Source organism: Rhipicephalus microplus, chromosome 4, assembly GCF_043290135.1.
Source record: "Rhipicephalus microplus isolate Deutch F79 chromosome 4, USDA_Rmic, whole genome shotgun sequence".
Taxonomy (NCBI): domain Eukaryota; kingdom Metazoa; phylum Arthropoda; class Arachnida; order Ixodida; family Ixodidae; genus Rhipicephalus; species Rhipicephalus microplus.
This window is the reverse complement of record NC_134703.1, coordinates 166,808,822-166,834,844: the sequence shown is the minus strand read 5'-3', so window position 1 is coordinate 166,834,844 and position 26,023 is coordinate 166,808,822. Positions and strand designations below refer to the sequence as shown.

At 46.9% G+C, this 26,023-nt stretch overlaps 1 protein-coding gene across 2 annotated transcripts in view; it reads right to left on the bottom strand.

Moving 5' to 3' along the window:
* The window catches only part of LOC119172454 (uncharacterized), a 184,764-nt gene extending 161,428 nt beyond the window's left edge, over window positions 1-23,336 (bottom strand). Inside the window, exons 1-4 of one of the 2 annotated variants that reach the window (XM_075893835.1) lie at window positions 22,990-23,336; window positions 22,225-22,293; window positions 19,930-20,150; window positions 18,257-18,425 (exon numbers count right to left, since the gene is read on the bottom strand). In XM_075893835.1, the coding sequence (XP_075749950.1) occupies window positions 18,257-18,425; window positions 19,930-20,120 (360 nt within the window). In that variant the 5' untranslated portion in view covers window positions 20,121-20,150; window positions 22,225-22,293; window positions 22,990-23,336. The remainder of the gene's footprint in view (window positions 1-18,256; window positions 18,426-19,929; window positions 20,151-22,224; window positions 22,294-22,989) is intronic. The other variant, XM_075893834.1, reaches the window with a different exon arrangement.
* Window positions 23,337-26,023: the final 2,687 nt, after the last annotated feature.

Here is a 26,023-nt window from a genome sequence, read left to right as displayed (position 1 = left end):
CTCCAAAGAGAGCAACAGTAATGACCCCGTCCTTATTTCTTTCATTTTCCGTTTAAGAACCTCAAGCGGCTTCAAGCTCTGGAACTGCTACCAGCAGCTCAATAAAGTTCTCTACCAACCTCTAATCTGCCGTTCTTGATATACAACAGTTTTGGCAACGAAGATCGTATCTCAGATGATATACAGTAGACTCGCGACAATTCAAGCTTTGATAATTCATACTTTCAGTTAATTCAAATAAAAATAAAAATTTTGGTTGGCCTGCTAAGCTTTCAATGTATCTAAAAGGTCTCCAATTCAAACTTCGTCATTCACTTAATCCGCACTTTTTTCCTGTCCACACCAGAAAACTTCTGCTTATTTGCTGGCAATTTGCGTGCTTATGATTATCATAATGTGAGATGGCAGCTATCCCGTGCCTCTGGAGAGATGGCAACACCCACAGCCATTTCTCCTCGACTCGTTATACAACGCGCAGTATCGAACGCTAGCAGAGTCTGTGAAGGACTGCATGCGTCGCCACTTTGCGCCGCAGTGTGTTACCAGCCTGTTCTTCATTAAACATGTGTGTACAGTGTTCGTATGTATTTTCAGTCTTTCGCCCCAAGCCTCACATCTGGTGCAGTGGACGAAGAGCCTCTGCTACGGCCCATCTGCATCTTGGCGTGTCGTCAAGCCCGCCTTCGCTCGAAGATGACCGACTAGTCAGAGTCTCCACATTAGCGAGTAAGCGAAGCCCTTCTCAAGCCATCTGACAGCATCATGAAAAGTCTGTAAAGATTGTGCACCATTCGCCGCATTTATAAGAGCCAAGCCTAGAACGCTGTTCGAACTTTTCTGACATGTAGCTTACTCCGGTGGTTGTCTCTAGTCAGCCGTCGCCACAACCAGATTTCAGAATGCCCGCAATTAAATGGCATGAATTCGACAAAGCCACAATGTTACCCCTCAGTGTTGAGCTTCTCCGAAAAGAACTGGAGAGGGGCAAACTGCAAACGACCAGCACGAAAGGCAATCTTGTTCAGTGTCTACACAACGACATCTAAACAAACCATGAGCCAACTCCATTGCCGGACCAAACACCGTCGGCCGCTAACATTTCATGTGCCTGTTCCAACAAATGCTAATTCAGTACTATTCTGGCTACAGAGAGCAAATTTTTACAGACGATTTATACCCAACTTTGCCAAGGTTGTAGCACCACTTCAGGCGATTGTCAGAAGTGGGACTGTCAAGTGACTCTGCCTTTGCAGCCCTTCGAAAGCCTTTAACTTCAATCTCTATACTTGGTCATTTTGACCCTTCTACCCCAACTACAGTGACAACAGTGACCACTGCTGTTGCACTGGGTGCTGTGCTATCTCAGCGCTAAGGAGCTAATGAAGTCATTGAATATGCCAGCAGAGCACTCTCGGCTCCTGAAAAGAAGCTGCACAGCAATGTTTGGGAATGTTCAGCAGCTCACTGGGCCATCTGTTTAAAGTTTCACCTATACCTAATAAACAGGAAGTTTTGCCTCCTGATGAATATTTTAAGTGTGGTTTGCCTAACCACAAATGTTAAACCCTCTCACCGGTTTCCTGGCATGCTGATGGACCTGATCAAATTCGACTTTACAGTTCAACACAAGCCAGGGAAGCAGAATGCCATAGCCGATATGCTGTCCCACCTTTCGCGTGCCACATTTGAGCCCATGGCAACACTGCATCAACTTCAAGAGGACGATGAAGAGTGCTCCTCCATAAAACAACAGTTGCTAGCTGACAGCAAAGGAGGTTCCGACTTCCTCATTCTGGATAACATCCTGTATCACTGCCATCCATCCGGGTTGAATACCACTGTTGTGCCCTCTAAGCTATGTCAATCGATTCTTGAAATAGCTTATGACAACAATGTACCCCCAAAGAGCAGTCAACAAACCACTCTGCTCGTCCTGGCAGGTTCAGCGCAAGGCAGCCATTGTCGTCATCTTTTCAGGCGGCTCTGTGACGCGCCGCAAAGCACTGGAGCATGACAGGACCACAATCATCAACACCGACAAGCGGGGCAGCACAGCAATCGAGAAAAGCCGCCTGTTTTGCGACGCTCTCGCTTACGGCAGCCAAATGAATTCAGCGCCCGCCACCCATTTCCCCACAAGTACACGAGTATTGGTGGCCACCCATGACCACTACGGTGGTTCAATATGTGGAAGCATGTCAAATCTGCCAAGCCAACAACCACCCTATGACATAAAACGTGGGAAAAATGGGCTTTATGCCAATAAGTGAAGTTCCGTTTACTGCTGTTGCAATGAACCACATCACCATGCCTCTCGGCATGGTGATGTGGTTCTACATCTACAGAAATCTACAGACTACAGAAATCGCAAATTAAACATGCATAAATACGGCAATCACTTCGCCAGAGGGAGACCTACATGCGAATCTTCGTGAATCGATCTCGTCGACTGTCACGAGAAATGACGGAAACAAAAAATTGCAAACACATCCTGAATGTAATTGACTTTGCCACCCCCTTCATAATCCCTGCTACGGTATCTACGACCAACACAAACCAAGTAATTCAACACTTATATTCTGTATTTTATCACTATAGCGTCCTTGATTACTGTCCGTCAGATCATGGTCGTGCCTTTGACTCCCATGAATTATTTCTAAGGCCTCATGGAATTCAGCAGCACCTCTCTGTTCCCCCGGTCGCCGAGTAGCGAGAGCATGCGACAGACGCGAATCACATCGGCTCTGGCTCAGGTTCACTTTCAAGAAGAATTTCTTCCTGGCGACCTGTTGCAACAATAGGAACTTGTTCCTAGCATCATCACTGTCAAGCCTATACCGGACTTCAACCTGTGAGTGTGCTTTTAAACGTTTTAACGCTTTCGAAAGTTCTTGAAGAGGTCCACCTCGCTAACCCTAACAAGCCGGAGACGTGGCTTGGACAGAATGCCGCCCCGCTCTACAGCGGATGGTGAGCGTCTCTGGGAGCGTCGCAGCCGACGAGAAGCACTCACTGCCCTCTTGCTCCACGGACCACATGATGGATACGCAGACCAGTCAAGACGCCGATACGCAGGTGAGCAATGAGCACAACGCAAATCCATGGATCACTGTTACCAAGAGAGCGAACAAGCGCCGACAGCTGCATCCCCATACCGTACCGACTCAACAGCTGCCCAGCACGCCGTCTGAGCCCGCTCTACGCCAGAGCCGGCCTAAGACGCGTCTACCAACACTCCCACCGCTCCCTGCCGAGGACTACAAGCTAGCAATCCGTCCCCATGGTGGATTAAATCTGAGCAAGGTTAGCCCCAAGACATTACTTCTCGCCGTAGTTCATGCAGCAAATATACGCAGTGAGAAGCCTGATATCAAGCTTCAAGTTGACGAAAATCAAAATGTGCTAACAATAAGCACCTCATCTGAACACATCGCCATGGCACTTGGACAAATCACCAAAATTACAGTGCACGCAGCAACCTACGACATCACCTCTTATGGAATCGCGCCTGATAATTCGTGCAAAGGGGTGGTCAACGGAATAGGCCATGAAATCACACCAGACGACTTCCTGACAGAAGTTGAAGTACCGGGCTACGAGGTCCTTACGTGCAGACGCCTCGGCAACTCCGGAGCAATGGTGCTCACATTTTGTGGCAAGCGAGTCCCTTTCTTCGTGAACGCGTACGGACAGGCTCTTCACTGCTACCTCTACAAATGGACTATTCCCCATTGTAGAAAGTGCAACAAAACTGGACACCGTGAGGATGTGTGCCCACAGCCTCCTGACACACCGAAATGTCGAGTGTGCGGGTATTCACTATCACCCAACCATCACGAGTGCCGCCCTTCTTGCATGCTTTGTGGTGGCGACCACCCGACGGCTGCCAAACCATGGCCAAAGCAAGCGGTTTTTGCCACCAGTCAACCGACGCAAACCACCCCGGTCAGCTACTCCCACCAAGAAGGCCCAGTCACCATCTCCCAGCCCCGGACGGCAGAGCAGTGCGTCCGGGAGTGCAGCCAGGCGAAGGAGCCATTCCAGGGATAAGTCGGGGCCCAAGCGAGGAAACCCGTCATCGCGGAGCTGTTTCGCTGGCCAGCCGGGAACTCAAGGCTGGCTCACGGACGGGACAACGCATCATCATGGCCAGCAAAGTGGTTCCCACAAGAAAGCACAAACGGTAAGCTGGGCAGGGCAGTTCCCTCCTTTCCCTCCCTCTCCACACCAGTCCCACTCCCTCACACAAACATAGACGCAGGAAAGAACACCACAACCAACGCCACCTAGACTATCCCAACCCATGTCAGTAGACACTCAGCTTCACCCTGACATGTCGTCAACTACGGCACGCTCCGACTATTGCACACGAGAGGCGTTGAACGAAATGGCTACTTCTTTAAGGAACGAATTCGCAGCTATGATGCAGGTAGAAATGCAGAAAATGAAGGATAGCATTATGGCTGAACTAACAGCTCCACTCCAACAATTGATCCAGCAGGCCCTGCAACCTGCTGTCCAGCAGATTGTAACGGATGTTAAACAGCAGATATCAGCTGCACTTGGCCAACTTAATATTTCGCCATCTGCATCAAAACGCACCACGTCTCCGACACGTGAAACACAGCGACCGCATCCTTACATACGCCCCTCCCGTTTCCTATCACCGTCCCGAAAAACCGTCCCAACAGCCGCAGCTGCTGCAGTCCCACTTCCCACCACCCTCCACCAAGATTTAGCACAGTCCGAAATGCCTCCGTGTACTACCGAGGCCCCGCTATTGCATGATCATGGCGAGAAACCGTAGGTTGACGCTTGACACCCCTCAACTCCTACGTGTGTGGCAGTGGAATTGCAGGGGGTATCGTAGGAAACGCGGAGCTCTAATGCAATTCATTGCGACACAGCAGATTACTTCCGATGTCATAGCGTTACAAGAAGTACAATGTACCCCTACGCTTCTGGGTTACACCACATCGCACAACTACATTAGTTTCTAAGCATGTCACTGTCATAGAACACACCCTTCAAAGCACCTCCATCTCACACGTACTTCTCGAATTAGTCCCGTGCTCTCGTTCCAGTAGCAGCCTGTACGTGCTTAACGTTTACAGTGCACCTAACACCAGGAACGATGACTTCGGTCATCTATTTGCACAACTATGCAAGTTGGGTAAACACATAGTTATTGTAGGAGATTTCAATGGCCCCCATCCGGCTTGGGGCTACGCAACAAAAACGCCTAAAGGCCGACAACTCGCACAGGTTCTCGCGATTCATCGCATGACCCTGCTGACAGAACCTGACCAACCCACTCACCTAGGTAATAGTGTGAGCAGGGACACATGCCCCGACCTCACGATAGTCAAGGGCGTTAGTCACCATTCCTGGTGCAACCTCATGGTGAATCTAGGCAGTGATCACCATATACTAACTACAGAGCTCCAAGTAGCAGCCACGCGTGCCCCAGAGCGCATCATAAAACTAACGAATTGGGATGCATTTAGGCGTAATCGTACAACTACCCATCAGGACTCTCCTTCCCTAGAGGCTTGGATATTACAACTTCACTCCGATTTTCAAAGAGCTACCAAACTCATCGCTGCGACGACAGAAACGCCGGATGTGGACCGCCATCTGCTACATCTCTGGGATGCCCACAGAGGCTTGACACGGGAATGGCGGCGACAGAAACATAACCGAAAACTTCGTCTCCGAATCGCCAAACTAGCTACTGAGGCACATGACTATGCGAACATCCTTACCAGCAACAATTGGCATAACTTCTGTGATCGACTCAACGGCTCACTAAGTACACCTCGAACGTGGCGTATACTCCGTGCTCTTTTAACTCCCACGCAGACAAAATCACACACTGGTAACGCAATCCGCACCATTCCCCACAAATCAGGGCTCGACGATAACACTCTGCTGCACACCTTAAAGCAACACTATGTATCCACGGGCCCCCGTCCCGCCTACCGTGATTATCCACACGTACACGATACGCCTCTAGATGAGGACATTACAGAAGCAGAGGTTAGGGCTGCTTTGCAAAGCATTAAGCGCAACACAGCACCCAGTACAGACGGGATTACGTACACACTTCTGCGTAATTTAGATGACCAGTCCATCGAATATTTAACCGCTTTTTTAACGAACATTGGAAAAACGGCACGCTACCACAGGAGTGGCGACACGCAGAAATCATACTTATTCCAAAGCCTGGCAAGTCGCTATCCCTCCAGAATCTTTGCCCTATATCCTTAACTTCATGTGTAGCTAAACTCTTTGAACGCGTTGTCCTCTCTCGACTACAACCATTTCTCGAAGACAATCACTTTTTTCCTGATACACTATTCGGCTACCGTCCTGGTATCTCTACACAGGACGTATTATTACAGCTTAAGGAGGACGTGTTAGATAGCCCCACTTCAAACCAGGTCCGAGCTATTCTGGCCCTGGATCTGAAGGGTGCTTTTGACAACGTCTCCCACGACCTTATTCTTGACAATCTCGCTTCATCTCAATGTGGCTCACGTATCTACAATTACGTCAGGTCCTTTCTTTCTGACCGCACGGTCACTATTGGGATTGGAGACCTCCGTTCGGACGTCATTCGTCTCGCAGGCAGAGGAACACCACAGGGCTCGGTTCTCTCGCCCACTTTGTTCAACGTGGCTATGGCTAAACTCCCTTCGCTATTACAACAGGTTCCCAACATCCAGCATGCCATCTATGCAGATGACATTACAATTTGGGCAACCAAAGGATCAGACGGAACCATTCAGGACGCCCTACAGGAAGCTGTGTCTGTGGTACAAGACTATGCTGCTGCCGGCAGCCTTACGTGCTCAGTGGATAAGTCGGAGTTGTTATTGGTATACAAGCGGCGGCGCAAAACCGCTGATTCTCCTGACATTTCGCTGTTTCTTGATGGCCATCCTATCCCTCTGGTACCACGAATTCGCATTTTATGCCTCTACCTTCTGTCCGACGGCAAGGCCTCGCACACTACACACCTTCTGGCTCAGCAGATAACTCAAATTGCACACATGATCCAACGCATCACCAATCGCAGGAGAGGCCTCTGTGAGAAGGATGTCCTCCGCTTAGTACAAGCACTCTTAGTTAGTCGGCTCACCTGTCATCTTCCCTTTCACAATCTCACGCTAGCTCAAATAAAAAAGATGGACATCCTTCTACAGACAGCTGTGAAGGCGGCTATTGGCTTGCCTCCACACGCATCTACACAACGCCTCCTTCAATTAGGAGTCCACAACACCATAACTGCTCATCGAGGCCCTGCACAACATTCAGCTCCAACGGCTCAGGCAGACCCGTCACGGCTGCGCCATCCTGTCTCGTCTTGGCTACCTGATTCCTCAAAAACACGCACAAGTACCGCGACATAAACTTGCTTCTACTGTCCATGAACTCATCAAAGTGCCTCCGATTCCACGCAATATGAATCCCTCCCGCCACGCCGGTCGTCGACGTGCCCGAGTTCAGGCTATGACACGCGTCTTTGGTGATGGTACCTCAGACTTACAAGTACTTTACACTGATGCAGCACGCTACCCAGAGAAGTCAGCCATGTGTTTAGCCGTGACAGATGACACAGACGCCCTTGTGGCGTCTGCCACACTTCGCACTACAGACAGTGATCTGGCAGAGGAGGGAGCTCTCACTCTGGCCATTGTTCACGCTACGACACTGTCACATGACTCTCCTGTCACTATTGTAACAGATTCACAAGCTGCTTGCCGTGCTTTCGCTCAAGGACTTGTGGCTGCACATACACACAATATCCTCTCTTCTGTCTCACCGTCTGCATTACATCCTGTGCGTATCGTCTGGACTCGCCTCCCTCCATGGTAATGGACGCCTTCATGCGGTTGATTGAGAGCTGACCGGACGGGCTCCATTGGAAGAGCTGTCCAATACAGACGACGCATAGACAGAACCACTAAACTACAACGCTACGCTGGAGTACTACCGACAGAGCCGTTATACATATCCTGCCCCTCATCCTTCACTTAACAGAGCAGATGCTGTCGCTTGGCGGCAACTACAGACCAATTCATTTCCTTGGCTTTATATGCTAAATCGCTTTCATCCGACTCTCTACCCCTCCTACTGCCCCTTCTGTGGATCCGTACCGACGGTGTACCACTCCACGTGGGAATGCTCTGCCCCACAGGGCGTTCCTCCCATTCCCAATCCCACCCCTTCCTCTTGGGAGTCTGCACTGCTCAGCTTACGCCGGCAGGAACAGCAGCAGCTGGTCCAGCGGGCTCGCAGGGTCGCGCAAGGCAATGGAGCCCTGGACTGAGGGCCCCACCCAAAGAAGGCTCAGTGTTCATTTGTTATTAATAAATGTTTATTCTCTCTCTCTTCCCCACCGTGCACCAAGTAATGGCCTTATAGAGTGCAGCAATGCAACTCTCGTTTCGGTGCTCAAGAAAATGTGTAATGCTGAACCATCACTTTGGGAAACAAAACTTGCAGCTGCCACGATGAAAGCAAGCTTCTGATTTTCGCCCTTTGAACTCCTACATGGGTATATTTCGAAATCGCCTACAGAAAAATTCCACCATCCAGCGATAATTAGATCCTCGCACCCCCAACATCGGCCAACAAAAATTCGATTTTTTTTTCCTCGTGTAATTATCGCACCCCAAAAATCGCAGCAGCAGATGTCGTCTGCTGCTTTGAGCCAATGATGAAAATAGCACCCATTAGCCTAGCGCCATCTCTTATGCATCATGCATGCTGATGAAACCCATTGCAACCGGGTGAATTCTACGAAGACTCTCCTGCTACGCTGGGACCAGCTTAACAAAGGGGCCGAGAAAACACATCGGCCAGGAAAACGCCCCACACACCCTCCTCTTCTCTGAGAAATCAGGCGCGCATAATTGCCCGGAAGGAAGGCATCCCGGCGCGAGATTTCCGCGCGAGCAACGGGTGGGCCACACGGTTCATGCGCCGAAGCTCAGGAAACGGACGACTCTGGGTCGACGGCTACCTTCGGCGTACAATGATAAGGTCATCGAGTTTCATCGATTTGTGATTAGGATTCGGGAGCAAAAGAACTTCCTGTTCTCACAAATTGGAAACGCGGATCAAACTCCGCTCAACTTCGACATGCCGCCAAGCACAACGGTGGAGGAGAAGGGTGTGCGGAGTGTGCGTATTAGAACGACGGGCGCCGAGAAGCAGAGGTGCACCATCATGCTCACCGTAACAGCGGACGGGTGGAAGATGCCCCCATTTATTATTTTTTGCGAAAGACCCTCCCGAAGGCCAAGTTTCCCACCTGGAATACACGTGCGTGTACAGGAGAAAGGATGGATGACCGCCGACCTTATGGTCGACTGGGTAAAAACTGTTTGGGGACGACGCGCTGGAGCACTTCTTTACCCGTCGCTGCTGGTTGTCGACAGCTTCCGCGGTCACCTGGTCGACTCCGTTCGGGCGAAGTTAAAAGAGCTGCGGACTGACCTCGCTGCCATTCCAGGCGGTCCGACTTCGAAGTTGCAGCCTCTTGACGTATCCTTGAACAAGCCGTTCAAGGATAATGTTTGGAGGCTGTATTCGGAATAGATGGCCGAAGGCGACCTCGCAATGACTCCCGGGGGCAAGATAAAGAAGCCGTCGGTGGAGATCCTTTGTTCTTGGGTAATCGAAGCATGGTCCATGATTTTGCCAGAAATTATCGTCCGCAGCTTCAACAAGACTGGGATCTCCAACGCCTTGGACGGGACGGAAGACGACGTGGTCCACAAAAACGACGAGGAAGGCCACGCTGAAGCTGGCGATAAGCCCGATGACGCTGCTATGGGCGACGAAGATGGCAGTCTTGACTCTGGCTCTGAGTAGTTCGCCGAAGAGACTTATTAGCTAGTGACTTTAGTCTGTGCAAATAAACCTTGATTTGGGTTGAACATGTAGTTTCATTGTAAAGGTAAGCCTTGTATCAGCCCTTTTTGAAGCTTTTAGTTGCTTGTGAAAAAACTGCAATTCGTGGCCGTTTTCTATTTTTTTTCTTGCGCTGTACCTTTCCGCGAAAAATTTTCCCCGCGTAATTATCGCACCCCCCACTTTCCATGGGTTTTTTGGGAAAAAAAGTGCGAGGATTATGCGAGTAAATACGGTAGCTTCGAGACAAAATTACTGGACCTCATTGAACGTCATGCAGAAGCGCAAGACGCCATACGGGCTCAAGAACAACGAAAACGTCGCTACAATGAATCACATCAGGATGCCAAGTTTCAAGCAGGACAATACCTCTGGCTTCAGCAATAAGAACCTAAAATTGAAAAATAAGAGCCTTAAACCTTCAAGAAAAAGGTTTTGCTGCACAATCCTTTCTCAGCATATCGCACCGCAATGGAGAAAAACAAAAAAGGGGAGGGAAAGAAAAAATTAAACCAGTGAGAACTACGCTGGTTTGTAACTTATCTACTTTTCGGCGTGCCAGCAGCGCCGGCTGACTCTGCAGCTAGTGATCTGCCCACAGAACCAGTGCCTTCTCTATTTTTTCAGTGGCTGCTGAACGTCGGCGCGCCTGCTGTTTTTACGCTACTTGCCGCCAAATGATGGCTGCAGAGACGTATGGTTGGCTGCATGGCGGGAGCATGCATGCTCGCTGCATGTTAGCCTGATCAGACACTTGCTTATATGTGTGTCTGTGTGCTTTGCAGCTTCACTTTTGCCGTGTTGCGGTTGACACACACAGCAAGCGGACCTTGTACTAAACCTGTAATTAACTATATCACTGCAATGGCACTGCATGTAGGAATTCGGTGGCGATCGACAAACACAAGACCACCTGTTTCCTTCAGGTAGTCAGCCCTTCAGCGGTGAGCCAACACTTTTCTTCTTTTGAAAGTTAAAATGTTGTCTGTAGCCTCTACGTTTCATGGTGTCGTGCAGAAGTTATTAGTAGAGCAATTGCTGTACTGAAGCATTTAGCTGACCCACTGACTGTTGTCTCACAGGGCTCCATGGCATACTGTAAAGTGCCACGTTGCAGCTCAGCAGGAAAGCTCGGGCAATGTGGCATGTGTTTCTATGACATTCCGGTAAATTAGGCACTTAGGAAACAGTGACCAAAAGCAATAAAAAATTCTGACTGGGTGCCGAATGCCACCTCGAACTATTCGAGAGCCTGCAGCCGACACGCTAAGGAGAAGGACTTCACCAATGGCAAAAGACACCCTATCAAGAAAAGTATCGTGCCCTCCTTGTTTCCTAATATCCTTCACATGTCAGGCTACAACCACTGAACGAGGGGGATACCGAGAGCAACCTGAACAGATCTAACGCACTTGAACAAGGTAAAGAATATGAGCCCGCAAGAAAGTGCAGAAAATGCCAAGAAAACATTGGTGCTAAAGAAATGCCAGAGGCCAATTATCAGGTGGTGAGCCCGTTGCTAACATTAGATGAAAACAATCCTTATGCGAGAAATCAGCAACAAGCCATCGTCGAAATCGACAGTGAACCTCCAATTTCCAGTGATGCAGGATTCTTCCATCAAGCGACCCAGGTAGATTTAGGTGTCTAACCCCCTTGCTGTTTATCCTAAGTTTAGCCTGTATCAACAAACCCACATTAACACCTTGTATCAGTTTTTCGATTGACCATGTCACCACGAAGAAAGCACTTGACTCTTACCCGTAAAAGAGAAATTGGCCACTATGCTAGAAGTCGACGCTAGAGTAAAGAAGACTGAAGTAGCACAGACGTATGGAATCACCCGGAGTACTCTCACAACCATTCTGAAAGCCAAAGACAAGCAGCAGAATAACACGAGCCACTTGGCTCCCCATCGGAAAAGGCTTAGGGAAGCTATGTACCCAAATCTCGAATAGGGTGTGCTGCTTTGGCTCAAGCACGCACTGAGCTCCTATTTACCGATAAATGGGCCAATCCTACGAAGAGAAACTTGAAGAATGTTGTTTGCGCTTCAGAATTGAATGGGTCTTAAGTGCAGCGACACCTGGACTTCTCGGTTCACTAAAGACCACGATCTCTCCTTCAAAGCAGTGAGCGGTGAAGTTGCAGCGGTCCATGAAGCTATTTCTTCTGACTGGTAACAGACCAGTACACTTCAAACTCTGCTGCTCGAATACTCCCTGGCTGACATATACAATGCCGATGAAATGGGGCTGTTGACTGCCCCAGTGACTGCCCGATTAAACCTTGTGTTGCAAAGGAGAGCCTTGCACCGAGAGAAAGCTTATCAAAGAACGGTTAAACATCATGGTTTGCACCAATATGAAAGAAAATCACAACTAACCGAAGATGAATTGTTTCTTTTCGAGTGTTTGTTTATTTTGTTCAACAGTGTCTTCTTACTTGCAATGTCTTCTGTTTCATTTAGTTGTACTGTTTTATTTAGTTGTATTTCAAATCACTTCAATTGTAAGTTATGCATATTTCTAGCTACACTTGAACATTTACTTCTTCATTTCCACACTCTATTATTAAGTAATGATTTGAACTTGTTTGTACTTCCTTGAAGTTCTCTTAAAATTGGTGTAGGTCTTCCACGATTTCTTCATAAGTTATGTTTTATCAGCACTGTACCCCAATGCTTCATGCTGACCACACTAATGCTTTGTGTGTATTTTGTATTTTTCGGAGGCAGGTTGTAGGCCTAGTTCGGAATCTGTTATGTTCGTTTCCTTTTACCTTATCTCGCTGGCATGGAACATGCTATGTAAGTGTACAATGTCCACATGCCACAATAAAGGAATTATTATTATTACTATTGATATGTGGATGCAGTGATGCCCTTACACGACGCAACTGTGATGACTAGTGCAGACACATACCCATCATTTTCCACACAGATACCAATTATTCTGGCATGCTCATTTGCTTCAGAAATTTAAGCCGCACAACAGGCTTTCATAAGGAACTAGCAAGGTCTATCAATAGCAGATTGCCATAGTATGCCGAGGACAAAGAAGCTGGCTTGGCCATGTTTTCAGACCCACGCTTCAAGCCTACAGTATTTAAACAACGAAAAACAGATGGTGATGTGGTTGAAAGATCTGGTGCTTCAAGATGTTGCCCTATGCCCTGCTCTGGAAATCACGCAGCAAAAAGCAGAAATGCAGGAGCCACAACAGTGTGTGCAGCCATTCTCCAACCTTTGGAGTGCTTTTGACAATCTTGCAGGCAAGCCAAGTAGTAAGTGCCTCACTGCCTATTTAAGAACGGGAAATTAATACATACTTTGAAGAAACTCTACTAAGGAAAGAGAGTGGCCCATGTGACTAATGGCAGACCACGGGCACCTCCAGATACACCAATCTGACAGAGCTTTGCACCAAGTACTACCTACCCATAACGCCACTTTGGTTCCAAGTAAACGTGCCTTTTCTGTGGCTGGGGAGGTTGTTTCAATTCAGAAGGAGTTCCTGCTGCTTGAGCAAATACAGCAACTAATATTTAGTCTTGATAGCATGTAGTCATTATATTTCTTCATAGTTGCTAGTCATAACTTGCATTGTAATGTGATATTTGCCTGCATTGTGCTAGCATGAACATTTTGTTCCACATAGTAGAGTACGTTGTGTTAACTGACAAGCTGGTATGTATTTTTTTAGATAACTATGCGCTGAACAAACTTTTGTTGCTGTTGCAATGATCAAAGGCGTGCCCGTGCCCAATTCCGCCGTACTGCCGCTTCCTTTTCTTCTCCCGTGCTCTGGTGACAGCTCATGGTGATAGATGGCGATGTGTGCGGGCGCAACGCGTGGTATCAGGCTGCGAGAGTCTGCGCGGCGGAGTCACATGCATGCAAGGAGGGCTTTATCTCTTCGTGCAGCACACAGTAATCTAGTGTTTTCCTCGTCCACGTCCCCTTTGGCAATCGTCCGACTGTAGCCTGCATGGTTGCCTGGGCATCCTCTGCAGGCGTATTTACTTTCGTGCTAGCTCCTGTTCCATAAATAAGCCGAACAGCGGTGCCTAGTGCTCGATGTGGTTGTACTACACCGAGTTGTACTTGCTGGAGCTCTACGCATACAAGGTTTGTCTTAACTCTCGCGAGCAGGCCCACTGGCCATTCATTGCTGGAGTGCACAGCTTAGACACGGAGATTCCACGCGCTTCGAAGAAGAACGACTCTGCTAGCTGAGAACGATGTACCCCAGTGTGCTAACGACTCGCCAAGGCAGCCTTTGGCAGACTTTGCTGTGCCCGCTTGGTGGATCTCCTTCGTCCCTCACGGCACACCGAGAGGGACGAAGGAGATCCACCAAGTAGGCACAGCAAGGCCTTGTGGACGCAGCCAGCAGCAAAGGCCGAAGGTGCCGGGCGGTTCTTCGTCAGCGACGCACCAGCGAAAACCCAGAGACGGGTTCAACACGACCTGCCAATAGACCATGTCTATTTCGAGACTGCACGGTGGTGGAGGTCAATGTGACTTTCTCTGCCACATGTGCATCGGCTGCTTAATTAAAAAGTCACAACACTGGTAATCTGCGCGTGGCGCCGACAAAGGTGGCTGCAAACAAGACAGCCACCACGAAAAGGACTTCGCAGGCGCCGACCTTGCTCGGACAGCGCTCGGATGCAGACCTGATGGCTCTCCGCTGATGTCGAATAGGGGAGGACCCTCATTTTCCGGCACTGGCGTCAGGGCTGCCACGGACAACGACCAGTGACGATCCGTCAGAGGACAGCGGTGCAACAAAGAATGTTGACCGCTTCCTGAAACTCTAGGTCTTGTGGTGCAGCCCCCCCCACCCCCTTTTCGGTTTCCTAACTCTGCAGGCCAGATAATAACTTTCTTTGTATATTTCAAGACTATTACTTTCTTTATTATCGTATTATTTTTTAAGCAGCAGTTGCAGTGCTAAGCTGAGGCTAGCCGTTACCCACTGCATGATGTCTTGGCATGAATGGGCGACGACTGGCTGCCTTTGTGGACTGGTATATAAAGTCAATTAAGGAGAGGAGGATGTGGGGATCCGAGGCACGCCTGCGACCATTTCGTAGGCATTTTCGCCATACTGCTACTCTCTTTCCTTCTCTCGTGCTCTGGTGACAGTGCATGGCGATAGATGGCGCCGTGAGATCAAGTCAAGTACGCGCCGAGAAGGCTTTCTCTCTTCGCGCAGCACATGGTAAGCATGCATTCTCCTTCGTATGCGTCCTCTTTACTAATCGTTGAACTGTAGCCTGCCTGGGTGCCTCGACGGGCCCCTTTGGTGCTAGCTCCGGTTCTGTAAGATAAGCTCCACAACAGTGCCTAGTACTTGATGCGGTCCTCCTAGGCCAAGCCGTACTTGCCGGAGACCTACACGTACGAAGCTTGCCCCAACTTTTGCAACCAGGCCCACTGGCCATCGCAGGAGTGTGCAGCATAGGCGCAAGGAACCTTTTCCTGACTGGCTTGTCAAAGCTCACCATTGCCAGCTGCCACGTGCTCTCAGTTTCCCCTTCGGTGTACGTCCGCATGTGGGAGCCCCATCCTCTCCATGTCCTGGGAGCAGACGTACTGTGTTTGGGGTGCTGCCAAAGACAATAAAGTGCTTGTGGTTTTTGTTAGATCGAGCACTGTCTGCTTTGTCTGACGCTGAACGCTTCGCAAGTTCAGTGCACGCACAGCGGTGCACTATGTGTGAGCAGGCGACGATAGACCCGGCCCTGTGGCTTGCCAAGCCTTAACTCGTGGTAATCTTGACTCCAGTGAGTATCGGGGCTACCACACTGTAGAGGCATTCGTCTTTCGATATTCAATACTCAATTCGATATTCGGACATAAATATTCTATTCGTATTCAAAAATTTTGATATTTGCACACCCCTAAAGAAAAAAGATAAAGACCACTGCTGCCTAAAGAACTACCCAGTGAGTGTTGAATACACAGCAAACAAGGCTGCTTGGATGATATCTGAGACATGGCTTACAAGTTTTGATCGCAAGATGGCCATGAAGAAGAAGACTTCTATTGTTCCTAGACAGCTGTTCAGCCCATATGAAGCAACCACCGTTGAAAGGTGTTGAGCTTAGATATTTCCCTCCAAGCTGCACATCTGTGCTACAGACCCTTGATCAAAGGGTAATTAATGCAGTTGATATCAAATACAGAGTTCGACTCGTTCAACACCTGCTGTTTGACATCTTGCAAAAGAGCAAATTGGCGATCAATGTAAGAACAGCTATTGAGATGTTGACAGGCTCGTGGAATATTCAGAGCAGCACTGTGACATGGTGTTTTCATTAAGCGAAATTTGATCTACAGCAGGAAGACAGAGGAGGGTGTTGCAGACGAAGACATGCAATGTGCAGTTGAGCCAGAATCATGGCCACTTTAGAGAGGTTTGCCAGTCTGGCACATTCCAGCAGTTCGTTGAAGCGGACAACAATCTTGCCGAGGCGGAAGACCTTTCTGATGAAAGCATCATCCGAATGGTGAAAGAAGGGGAGCAAGGGGAAGATAGAGATACGGATGTATCGGACAGCAGAGATGGTACACCCCCAATAACATCTTATGAAGTCATGACAGTGCTGGGCAAAGTTCACAACCACATACAGCTTTGGCCCAGTGGCGAAAAAGCCCTTGACCATGTCAGCAGGCTGGAAGAAGCTGTACTAACAAATGGTATAGACACAGCCCTGAAGCAAACAACTATCGAGAACTATTTTACAAGTGGCTTGAAAACTAATTGAGAAAAATAAATGTTTTGTAACTGTATGTAGCTTTCTTTTGTGCTCATTCAGTCGCAGTGTACCTACAATGAAATATGGACTGAATATGGAATGAAAAAAATGGTACTCTGCTTATGGGAGACCTTGCGTATAAGACACAAACTTTTACCCTGTACGTGTTTCTTATAAAGGGATTTAACTATTCCAAATTTATGCCAAATTCACCAACTCTGCCTGAGCCGTTACATAACTTGCTACACAAAGAAAGTGCATGAAAATGGTCAAGTACATGTGACAAGTGTTTCAGGGAATGCAAAAAACTGCTACGCAGTAATCAGCTAGATTGATGATGTAAAAAAAATTATAAGATGTGATACCTCTGCATAGGGATTAGGCACAATGTTGTTGTGATTGATGGTCATAAAAAACCTGTTCTCTGTGTCTTGATGAATGACCCTAACCGAGTGCAATCAGGCACAAATAGAGAAAAAGGGAGTTGCAACCAATTTTCGGAATCTAAATTTTTAAAGTACTTGTATGGGCACTGAACAAACTTCCAAGTTTTGTGTCTTCTTTTCGCCAACTGGTAACCTTCTCTTCTCGTGACCTCACTCCGCGACGAGGATTCATATCAAAATAAAGTTAGTTTTTTTGTTTAACCGAGGCGGAGCAGTCGATTCTTTTTTGACCTCTAATAGCTTCCTCAAAATTGGGTGTCGAAACCCAGGACAAAGTCATCGAACTTGCTGTTGAGGCAGCCGGGTTGACAGACGTCTACAGCACGACAACCTCGAGGAATAACAGCAACGATCCTCAGGCAACGATCTTAGCTGAGGTTGTGCGAAAGCACAAGTGCATGCACCAACGCATTGATAACTTTTTTCACCCCCAGGCACACTGAAGTGTGAATAAAATAATATATTTTTTTTTCTGATGCGTTCGCTATTTTGGACATTCGGTAATTCGGACTTGTTTACTTTACCCCTGGAATCCAAATTATCATTCGTTGACTGTATCACCGATTTGATATAAGTATGAAAATTTCGTATCGAACCATGAGTCATGTTGAAAAAATGAAGGATTACATAAATTATGCCGGTTGATTATAAAAGGAGAAGTAAGGAGTCTTCACTTAGCCAATATTGTAATTCACGCAGCCTGTGTATCCTGCTTTGATAAAACAGCTTGTCAGGACCCTCAAGCTCAAAACAATACATTATGCAAGTAGTTGACAAGAAATCAGCTAAGTTCTCGGCAGGGAAGAGTTTGCCAAAATCGTGTCTCCAGGCAACCAGAAAATGAAGGACTTTCAAGAAAATTTTGCTAATTGTAACACAACGAAGCAGTAAATTCTGCTCACTGCACATGTTTAGATTATTAAGGTCCAAGGGAAAAAGCCACAACCTAAATTGCATCACCATTAGCAGCAATTTGGATGCCACAGAAAATGGAGACTATACACCCTCCTACGAAAGTGCTTGACAGCGCATCAAATGCATTTTTTTGACAAAGCAGCAAAGAATCAGCAATCGTCTGGTGCAAGAGTAGATTAAACCGTTAAATCAGTTTAACTGACCCCGTGTTGCTGAAAAATTTCCTGCTTTACAAGAACCTGTACGTTGGCATGGTACGTGTCGTAGTCCTCCTCTGGCTGAACTGGCACAACTTTGTCCATTTTTCTGATGCCTTTACAACTGCAGTCACAGGATAAACACTTTGTTGGAACCAAGGCGCTTTTGTAGACCCTGAAAATAAAAAAGATGCATAAGTAGAACATCTAGCATGCATTACTCTATTCTCATTAAAGGGGGTTGTGACCTACTACTTTTAGTGATAAAAAAATGACCTCAGTATAGCGATTCGTTGCCTTACAAATCGATGGCTTCAAAAAAAACTTTTATCCATCAGGAACAAGAGGAGATGGGCTTGCCGCACACTATAAGTACTTGCTATTTTCTTATTCTAAGGAGCACGTTGGAAGCTATGCAAAGACAACAATCCTCGTCCCTTTAAGTCATACACTTAACATGAACCCTGAAACACATGCACACACTCAAAGTGCGATTCCAATGCTCACTGGTTATACTACTGCGTAATTTCAGCCCAATATAGAGCAGCAGCGCTGTGACGTTCATATAGAGCAGTAACCCTATGACCTATAGCAACAACCCTACGACATTCAGCGCATCTGATCCAAGCCCCGTCCTTGATTCATATAAGCTATCGGTCAACAGCAGGAACATGCTAAATGACAGAATAAAGCAGCCACTGGCAGCTATGAAGAGAGTGAGGATGGAGCCACTGTATGAAGAGAGGGCATTCGAGAGCGTGGGAACTTAATACTAAACTTGTAAGCTCCTACACAACCACAGAATTTGAGCTTCTCATGGCAGTGTCTGTTGTTCGCAGGATGTGTTTTCACTAAGCCCTAGGGACAGTTCAGGGTCCCTTGATGTGATCTACCCTTTTTGAATATTTCATACAGTAATTCTCAAGCATAGGTAACATACTTTGCCTACTAATACACGTGTAATGTGCGAAATCATGCATAAGAAAACGCTAAAATATTTAGCAATGTGCATACTCTGATTGCAATCATATGAGACATTTTTTTTTATTTGTCAAGCCATCAGACCTATATACGAAAATATGGTGTACCCACATAGAGGAGACAAGTGGTTAATGAATGAAAACTGACATCCTACATATTGCTACACCGAAAATAACAGCAAAAGAGAAAAAGTGAAGTGTGGTATATAACATTCGTACTTCACTGTTTACAGCCCCAGGCACTGCACGTGTGCAAGCACAGCTAATATGAATGGAACACTGGCCACCATTGCAGTGTAATTCAGTGAAATACTTATATTTTCAGGTCTCCATTATTCATGCATCTACGAGACATTCTACCCTAGTAAGATGATACAAATCAGATTGAAACAGGTCTACTGCAGCAATGATTGCATTGTGACTGCAAAGGACTCGTCTGCATATATCGTGGCTAAAAGATACAAGTTTCTTCACAAGACTGGCAGTGCTTCAATTCATAACATAGCAACGCGTTGTTTCACACATAGTGCACGGCATTGGTGCCTTGCAACTTTAGGGAAGTTATGCTTGAATTCATGGGATTAGATGTGAAACTGCTTAGTTGTAAGCAGACAAATTGCTGCGGCTATATCACTAAAATTACTCCGAGGTTAAAATGCCACATCACACATTTAATCTAAAACAAAGTGTATGGCATACCTGAAGGCCTGCTCGTAAATGACATTGCCAGGTCTGAGGCGATTTCTGGCCGGGAGGCTGTCATTGGTGTCATCGCCAGAAAGTTCTACAGAAAAGACTTCATTAGGCTCATGAGCCGTGGAGTGCTGTGGGCTGTTGTCAGTTGAAAGACCACCGGGCCACAGCTGAGATTGCGTGGTATGATGCCGCATGACTTGTCTTCTTTCCTTGCAAGGGACATTCTAAAAAACAAAACATCAAGGGACATTTTAAAAAACATCAAAGGCAAGAATGAATGAAAAGAAGGATTATTAAGGAGTAGTTCTTTTGTTTCATCATGCAACCTAGATTAAAACCAACACATAGTGAATAGACTGTTGTGCGAGTTGTATTCTGTTGTCAAGGAAACTTCGCAAAATGTGGAGAAAAGACCAGCACAAGCGCATTGCTGTTTTTTTTAACAAGCAGAGTGCTATATCTTGATGCACAAATGTAGAATTTTGTGGTACTTAAGCATAAACATGTGGTTTTTTCTTCCTTTATACAGTTCACGTTTTCAACAAAAATCTCAGATGTGCCTGGGCTGTTTTTTTGTTATGTTTTTTTCACTTCCTCTGTGTCTTTGGTGCAGTTTCCCAGAAAGCGAAGCCAAGGTATGTAAGAGGGACATTAATAGCGCTGTTTTAACTGCACTGAAGCAATTATGATATAAATGTGAGGAAAGTAACATCGATGAAAAGACAACTTGCAATCGAGGAAGAGCTGAACACGCGACCTTCGGTTTATGTCCTATGTATATACATAGTGTGCACGTGCATCACGCAGCGCCACTTCGTCACTTCCAAAACGCTGACATGCCCGGGTACCTACCGACTTCGTCGCCTACCGTTGCCGTGTTGTCTCCTCGTGCTTGCACCCATTTAGTTTTGTTTCACGATGCAAGTTTGAGAGCTGCTAGTGAGGCAAACTGATTTAGTAGTCCCCACAGAGGGAGCAGAGCTTCGGGGTGTTTCTTCGCCGAAAGTTATTACCCAAAATTGAGAACGCACATTGCGATTTTCCGAAAAGTACCGGCGGGTTTGGATGCCGTGGATTAACAAAAAAACTACTTGAAGAAAGTCGGTGATATTTGCGTCTTCAGGCGTCACTTTATTCCGGGTAAGTGCTATAGCCAAGCACTTACCTGCAAACCGAGATAGCTTACCAATATACTGATGTACATACGAACTTGTCCGCGACCACCGCGTGCACAATCAGCGAGTCAGGGAGGCGGCTAAAATCGTGATGGCGATCGCAAAAATTAGGGTATTGCATTGAAACAAACTGTGAAAATGGATGCGAAACAATATTAGTTCACTTTGAAGTATAGCCGATCGGTTCGAGTTGGGGGGTCAGGATTTTAAAAAGTTGGTCAATTTATTCCTTAACATGATCTCCATCATTTTCAGGAACTCCACTGTACATTAGTGTACAAAAAAAGTTAAATACAAGGTTAAAAAGGTGTCAAAACATACGCGAAAAAAAAAAAAAAACTGACGACCGGCATTACCGTTGCATGCACCACGCAAAGTCTCTGTCTGCCTCGCATAATATTTTCTTTGGCTGTTTCGACAAATTTCAATCAAACAGGCTCAACATCAGCACTGTTTGAAACACTTGGGGGGACGGGGACAGGGGGACGCTGCTTCTTTTGTGGCGTGGGCTGCAGCAATATATTAATATTATATCTCTTGTAAACTTGCCTAGCTCTGCACGACTCGTTTTCGATGGGAACTGCTGCGCTTCGCTCATCCACTCTTAAAATTGCGGCCCGATAGACTTTGGGCTTTCACTTGTTCTTGGGCCAGGCGATTTGTGGTGTTTGTAGTGAAAGCGAGATAAGGGGCCCTTGTAGGTCTTGGCGGGCAGCTGGTGTACACGGTGGCTGGTATACGTGTCGCACATCTTGATTTTTTCGTCTTGTATCGAGTGAACAAACGAGGCCTTCCTGATCCGATGAGTTCGTTAAAGCACGACAACAAAAAAACACAATGCTTCCCTTTCAACAGCATACACAGCAACAGATGACGAGCCCCCAACAAACTGCGCTGCAACACGTGAACTGCCGTAGATACTGATACCAAGGCATGGCGGGAGAGGGCGACAACAGCGGAAGTGACATCACATGAACACTATGTATACCTGGGAGTGTTAGTGCCACTCAAGAGTCTGGAGCACATTTTCTATGAAATCTGGTGTCACACATGACGCTGTATTTTAACGAGCAGCAAGAAGTTACACGATTGAACAAACTGGGGAAAGTTGCACAGGTCTCACTTATGTTCCAAGATGAAGCATTGGGTAAGGATTTCTCATTGCTTGGCTGCCCATTAACAAAGTGGCATACTGAAAAAAAGAAAGGCTACTTGTGTAGTAGTAGTAACAGTTTACATTTACCATAATAACGGGAAAAGCCAAATAAACAAACGGCAGGCACGTGAGTATCGCTTAATGGTTCTCATTGAGAACAACCGCATATGCAAAAGTAGACAGCAGCAATACGCTGCAGTCAATTTCATTTTAATACACTCACATAACTCAATGTTATGTTGTCTGAAGGGGCCACAAAACCGCGTGTAAAAAAATTCGAACTCCACATTTTGACATGACGTGAATGGCGGTATTGTATGTATGGCAGGCAACTACAGATTGGCTGTATTGTCTCGGCATTGTATGCCATGCGTGTTAGAGATAAAACACGCAAACAACAATTCCGGCCTTAAATGTTTCAAACAATTATGTCCTGTCGTGTCGGCACCTGTTTCGTTGCACGCACATATAAAACAGACATATGTAAAATGAGACCACGGCAAAAGAGATTCAACTTTGCCTATTTCAAAATGCGACTTGGGTAGCACTTTTAGTACGACATAGTTAATACGAACAGGGTTAATACGACGCAGCAACAGTCTTTGAGTATCCATTAGGCACACCAATAAAACCAGTTGGCTACTTGAGATAGCCTGCGACAGTTCGCGCCAGCAACACGATAGCGTGAGTTCTCGTGCGAGTTCGCTTGTTCGTTTACCGTGGAGAACTTACCCTTGTTGATGTGCCCGGATCAAAGTTGTCCCTCTGTAGGTTCAGTAACCAGCACTGTCGAGTTAGCTTGTTTTTCTCCCCTTGCGGAATCCGACGCGTGGAAAACGGCCTCACGCACGGGAATCCTCGATGCAACAGTGGAGCGTGCACTTGAAACACCGACGAGTTCCCCAGCCTGATGTCTCCATCACAGTTTCTACATATTACCACAGCACAAGCTTTTCCTATGAGTTTACAGCGTGGTCCCGGCATGGCACATTGCGCCGGAGCAGCGGAATCACGTTTAAATCGCCCTTGTTTTCGCGTGGGAGACCAAGCACGCACCATGATGGTGGTGCCACCTGGTTGCAGCTTTGCAGCAGTGCAGCTAGAGGTGTGCGCCGACTGGTCGGCGCGCCGCCGCCGATAGTTTTCGCCGCGCCGCCGCCGCCGACGCGAACTGATCGGCGCGCCGCCGCCGCCGCCGCCGACGTTTTTCATCGGCGCAATCGGCGTGCCATTTATGCGCCAGTACTGACTTTTCACAGATTTGTCTTCTTTTTCATCGTGATTTATAGCTTCGTTTCACATTTTATGTAGCCAGTAAAAACCAGGCTTCTTAGTTATCTTCATCCAGCTTCGGAGACCGAGAGTACCACTATGAACAGCGGAACGAGTTCGGCGGCCGCTGCATGAAATGACATATTGAACAAATTGACAAAAAATAAATGTAACAGTTACAGTAAAGCATAGACACTGCTATCTTACGCTTAGAAGCAATTTATCTGTTTTTTGTGTCGTAATTAGCTATGATTATGAGATACGACGTTGAATATAATGGCCCAGCGTTTTGATGCGTGAAAGTTCGCCATAGCACAATTCGAATATTCATACGGATGGAAAACGGCATCATTATCAGTCCAAGATGGCCGCCTATAATTGTGCCCGAAACAGGGCGTACATAAAGAAGAAATTAAGTGGTAGCGGTGCAGCACAAATGCAGCGCTTAGATGAAGGGAGGAGGAGGAATAAATGAGGAAGGACATGGAGGTTAGGCGTTAGATGAAGAACTACAAAAAACCCCGAAGGATGAAATCAAAAGGGAGAAGTTTAATGAAGATTAAAAGCGTCGAGGCATAATACATGCTCGAACCTACTCAGGGTATATCAGCACCTGTCCGCGGTGTTAAAGTTGATAATTTTCGAGGATGACCACTTATACGCAGCGTCTGAACATGCTGCAGAAAATATTCACCATCTGTTTTATTTTTTAACTTGTCTGTTTGTACCGGCCTTTTAAGACATCGGATACCCGCGATGAAGATGCCAAGACAGTAAGATGGCAAGAGAGAGAAAGGAAGGCTGGGGGATTAACCATATCTTGGCATCCGGTTTGCTGCCTAGCACCGAGGGTTGAGAAATATGGGCAAGAAAGGGCGTGTAGAGAAACAGAAAATAAAACGCATGTGCACTCAGGAGTAAGATGGCAAACTTAACAGAGTATTTATTACATTCTGTACAGACAGGGCGAGAGGTCTCTTGCGAATGAGCTGGGTGGCTCACTATAAAGTGTACGTTTTGACTTAATCAGGGAATGGGTCCAGAATGCGCTGTTGAATCACGAGACACACACACCATTTCTGACGGTGCCGCTCACACTCGCTCAAGCCAAGGTCTTTGATTGGGGCGTGGCCACCACACTGCACCTGTGACACCAAGAAACCATTGTGGTCGTCTCGTCGAACGTCTTATGGTGTCGGAATGCCACCTCACTTCCCGGCTAAGATGGACAGTACACGGCGGACAGCAGGCTGGCAGCCCTTCGGTGACTTGTTTGATGAACAAAGAACGCGGCCCTCCCCCGTCGGCCCAGGCGCCGCGCGTAACAACGGCTATCCAGTGGTGAGAAGAGGCGTAATAAGCTTGTCTGAGACAACCAGTTTTGAAAAGAGCAAAACAAAATTTTAAAAAACTTGCTAGTAGACAATTTACAAAAGACGGCTAGATTCATCAAAAATGCAGAGACCGACATTTGAGCGACATGTCATATGTGACATAGTTCAGCAAACTGGTTTTCATCACGTAACTTGAACGGACCTACTGGCACTGGGAAAGGTTAAGAATGATTGTCGCTGACAGATGTACTTCTGTTGCGAAGGTAATGCTCAGAGTCAACCAAATAAAACTTCACATTATATTCAAGTCTTGATAAAAAAATAAGTCAAGTTAGAAAGCTCCTCAGGTGGCCAAATAATAAATTACTTCACCATACTTTATGAAGAAGTAATTTGCAAATAAATAATGCAACCGCTGTTTCAATGACATTCAATGACGTGACCGCAATCAACGGTGTGTCGTCGCCATAAAACGGGAAAGTTATATGTGGACACGATCGGGCGAATGCGGCGGAGAACGAATATGTCACGTAATAAAAGCGATGTGATGTTGCACATTTTCATCTTTACAACTCCGTGCCCTTTCGCTTGCTCGTGATGTGTTCGAAGGAGCTAGCCAAGTCTTAGGTAGAAGTCAAGCAGAGTAGCCGGGGCTGATAAGAGCAACGTTTATGTTCACTATTTACACACTAAAGGTAGCATCATGGAAGCTTGATGAGAGCTTCTGAGAGCTGGTTCAGAGCGTCTGGGTGCTCGCATTTTAAGCCGTGGTCTTCCTAAAATTCTCTGCAGGAGAAAACAATAGACAGTTTGCAATAATCTGCAAGGCAGCTTTCTGTAAGGTTAGTTTTCCAACCATAAACTCTCGTTCACAGACGGCTTTTCTCGCTCATTTTGTTTTTGCCATTCACCTTTTTGAGATCTTGTGCTCGCGTGCCTTTGCTGGAATTCGGAGAGGTGATATTTGTTGTACTCGCGTGCTCGCGTGCACTCGCTGGAATTCGAAAAGGTAAAGGCACAATGAGGGAGAAAAGCAGTCTGTGAACGAGAGTTTTTGGTTAAAAAATAAACCTTTAGGAAAGCCGCCTTGCATATCACTGTAAACAGACAGACTGCATGTCCATTCAGTCAAGGGCAGTCCAAAGAAATTGCCGTCTTCA